The following is a 2936-nucleotide window of genomic DNA, read 5'->3' as shown; positions in this document are numbered from 1 at the left end:
CATAACATTGGCAGAATCCGATATTCTACACACATTTCTCCATGCATGCAGAAATTAATAAAACAAACATGTACACATTTTTTTTTGAAAATGCTAAGTAGCTTGTGACGCTCATATATAGGCCTGTCTCACTTTATTATATAGATAGGCTTACAGTTTATGGTAAGGTAGGATTTCGGTTATGAGCTAGTCATGTCCAAACCGGTCACGTGACCACCAGCTCGGCCTGTTGCAGGTTAATTGGCGGGATTTGTTCATTGGTTCGCTCTGATTGCGCCAGGTGCATTTGTCCCTGTTGATTGGCTACACAGCGGCAACTTCGGGGTACATTTTACCCTCCAGAACCAGCACGCACTGTAGTCCTTCAGTTTCTCTTCCTCATCGTAAACTGGCAGCAGGTTTTGACCCGCAGCAGGATGGCTTGTGAAATCTGCAGAGACACCGAGCTGGAGCAGGCCGAAAATACTGAGGCAAGTTGATGGCAAACGGACACATCAAAGCTAGGTTGCCCGTAGCAATTTATCGCCAGCTGCTGGAGACAATTTTAGTAAATGGTTGTTTTTGGTAGTTTTCACTTGTTCTGTGTCCTTCTCTGTAGGACCGCGTTGTAAAGCGAGGTAGTGTGTTTCGCCCCATTCTGCGCGGACTCTTCTGGCCCTTCGGTATCGTGGTACGAGCAGCAGCTAACCAATGTTAGTTTGCATTCAATGTGTTAGCTTGCTTTTTACATACGACCTAAACATGGCTCTCACTTCTAGGTGCGCACATACCGCGGGTTTTGGTGGCTGTTGGGCTTCCGGCAGCCACTGGAGATCGCCGTCGTCAGCCCCGCGGTGTCCAGTCCCGTACGCCATAGCCTCGCAGGCCGCAAGCGCCTGCACAGGTTCACCCGCCTACTGCTGTCCATCCTGCCCCGCTGGGTGCAGAGCGCCATGGGCTACCCAGTGTCCACCAGCATTGGGAGATCCCTCTCACCAGGTATTGTAGCTGGTATTTTTTTTTTCTTTTTTAAATCGAGCTAACATCAATACTTTTAAATACTCAATTTGTGGTTTCTTAAGGGCCTGCTAACACAATCGACCAGTGACTTATCAGACTTTGCATGCAGCCATTTTCTCACACTCAATATGTGGAGTGACTTTATATTTGTCAATGGGAGTGACTCCTGACTTATCAACACTTGCTGATGTAACTTATTGTGAGATGAGTTTATCGACTGTTCAGTGGGACAAAACTACCCATTAAAGATGTTACCTTGGGCTCTGGGAAATGGTGCAGGGGGCAAACTACTTTTCAAATGTGTGTTTTTTATTTTGTTTGACCTTTTGAGTAAGTGACTAGTAAATGTATTTGAAAATTCATTATGCCTACTTGCTGTGCTACTTGGGGTAGTTTAAGTGAAGCTGATCATTTTAGCTGTAGGAGAGGCCAACCTTTAACTTTCCACTTCAGCCTACAAGAAGGCTGAGCAATCCTCAAATGAGGTATCAAGCTCCACTTCAGGTACGTGCAATGTTGACAGTGCTCTGCTGCACTTTTGTTTTTACAGTAAAAGTATGATTTTTAACTTTTTTTTTCATGAAAGCGCTTAATGGCTCTGTATGAAGCATTATTTGTTTCCCAACAGAGATCCGAGTCTCTCCTACTAAACCTTGTGGAAAGGGCAGCAAGAGAAAGCAGGATGAGTTGGATGAGGATGATGAGGAAGACGGTCAGACCTGGGTGGAGGCACTCAATCAGGAGCTTGATGACGATGAAAGCCCCGATCAGGATCCTGACTATGAGGTTAGTGCTCGGGTTGAGGCAGCAAATCTCAAAAGGTCTACGGTGTTTGCTCCAGTTTCACCTGTCGGAAAATGGTAAAGATGCAGTCTTCTTCCCTGGTCTCATCGGAGTGTACAGAGTACATTTGTGTTACATATGTACAGTTTCTAGTGTAAATGTGGTAATGTGTACACACTAACTCCTGCAATAATGCACTTAAATTCATCACATTGATGGAAAGGTCATTATCTTAATGCTGACTTCTCTCAGCCCAGTACTATAGAGACTGAGAGTGAAGAGTACTGCTCACACAACAGCACGGAAAGCGACCTTGAAGTTCAGGAGAATATTGTGGTCATTGAAGATGTGAACACGGTAAGATCTATGGAGGCAGTTTAAAATGAACAAAACCACATGTGTGACTGAGCAATTGGACTAACTTGACTTTTTGTCTTATAGGGTGTCGAGCTGGCCCCTCCATCTGAAGTCTCTTGTCCTGATGTTTTGTCATATTGACAATGTTGTAGTATTTCAGTGTTTTTGTATCTTTATATTCAATAAACGTATTTTTCCTTGACATTGCTGTGGCCTCCACTAGATGGCAGTGATTTTCTATTCCAATAAGCTGACACAAAGGAAATGCATGTTTGTCTACACCAGTGTTTTGTAAGGGTTGTTTAAATGCAGCTGGTGCACATGACTGTTATAACTTGTTCTAGTACTCTCAATTACTCAACTTAGTTCCCGTTTAAGGTTTCTCTAAAATGTAGCTTGGGCCCTACTGTAATTACAGGAATAAATGTTTCACCAAATAAATGCTATCCAGTTGTGATGTGTTCAACACAGCTTTGTTTGGTTTTCACCAGTGCTATTATGCTTCATTTTGGATTTGAACATGGATTTCTTCATCTCGCAACGTGCAAATTGCCTCTCAAGCTAATATCAAATTGAAGTTTTTGGTTAGATGTGGACTTCTTACCCTGTATATTGGCTCTAACAAACAGCAGCATTTCCTTAACCCAAGGACCGTGTATTCATACTGAATGCTAGCAAAAATGCAAGGTTAAAACCGCAATATGCTTCAAATGTGTATTCTGAACAGCCAGTGTTTTTGAATGTCTGCATTTCAGACCAAAGAAGCAGAGGGAGGTACGGAGTCAAAGCACATGGCC

At 43.4% G+C, this 2936-nt stretch overlaps 1 protein-coding gene across 3 annotated transcripts; it reads left to right on the top strand.

Annotated features, from left to right (window-relative positions):
- Positions 1-278: 278 nt before the first annotated feature.
- On the top strand, positions 279-2341 carry org (oogenesis-related gene). 3 transcript variants are annotated; one of them, XM_028587560.1, is made up of 7 exons: positions 279-470; positions 599-670; positions 759-978; positions 1453-1503; positions 1628-1785; positions 2035-2139; positions 2224-2341. In XM_028587560.1, exons 1-7 carry the CDS (start codon positions 417-419, stop codon positions 2278-2280), a joined length of 717 nt encoding a protein of 238 aa, XP_028443361.1. In that variant the 5' UTR covers positions 279-416; the 3' UTR covers positions 2281-2341. The 3 variants fall into 3 exon arrangements, with proteins under 3 accessions (XP_028443361.1, XP_028443362.1, XP_028443363.1); XM_028587561.1 differs by lacking the exon at positions 1453-1503 and having other exon boundaries at positions 280-470; positions 759-990; XM_028587562.1 differs by lacking the exon at positions 1453-1503 and having other exon boundaries at positions 286-470.
- The last annotated feature ends 595 nt before the right edge of the window (positions 2342-2936 follow it).

This window comes from Perca flavescens, chromosome 9 (assembly GCF_004354835.1).
Source record: "Perca flavescens isolate YP-PL-M2 chromosome 9, PFLA_1.0, whole genome shotgun sequence".
In the NCBI taxonomy this organism is placed as follows: domain Eukaryota; kingdom Metazoa; phylum Chordata; class Actinopteri; order Perciformes; family Percidae; genus Perca; species Perca flavescens.
The sequence above is the reverse complement of the archived record's forward strand: the minus strand, read 5'-3'. Positions and strand labels throughout refer to the sequence as shown.

Bases quoted from the DNA above. Each gene is read 5' to 3' on its own strand.
- org (XM_028587560.1), top strand. From the start codon at position 417: ATGGCTTGTGAAATCTGCAGAGACACCGAGCTGGAGCAGGCCGAAAAT. The intron at 671-758 runs GTACGAGCAGCA...TCTCACTTCTAG, and splicing joins TCTGGCCCTTCGGTATCGTG to GTGCGCACATACCGCGGGTT. The intron at 979-1,452 runs GTATTGTAGCTG...TTTCCACTTCAG, and splicing joins TGGGAGATCCCTCTCACCAG to CCTACAAGAAGGCTGAGCAA.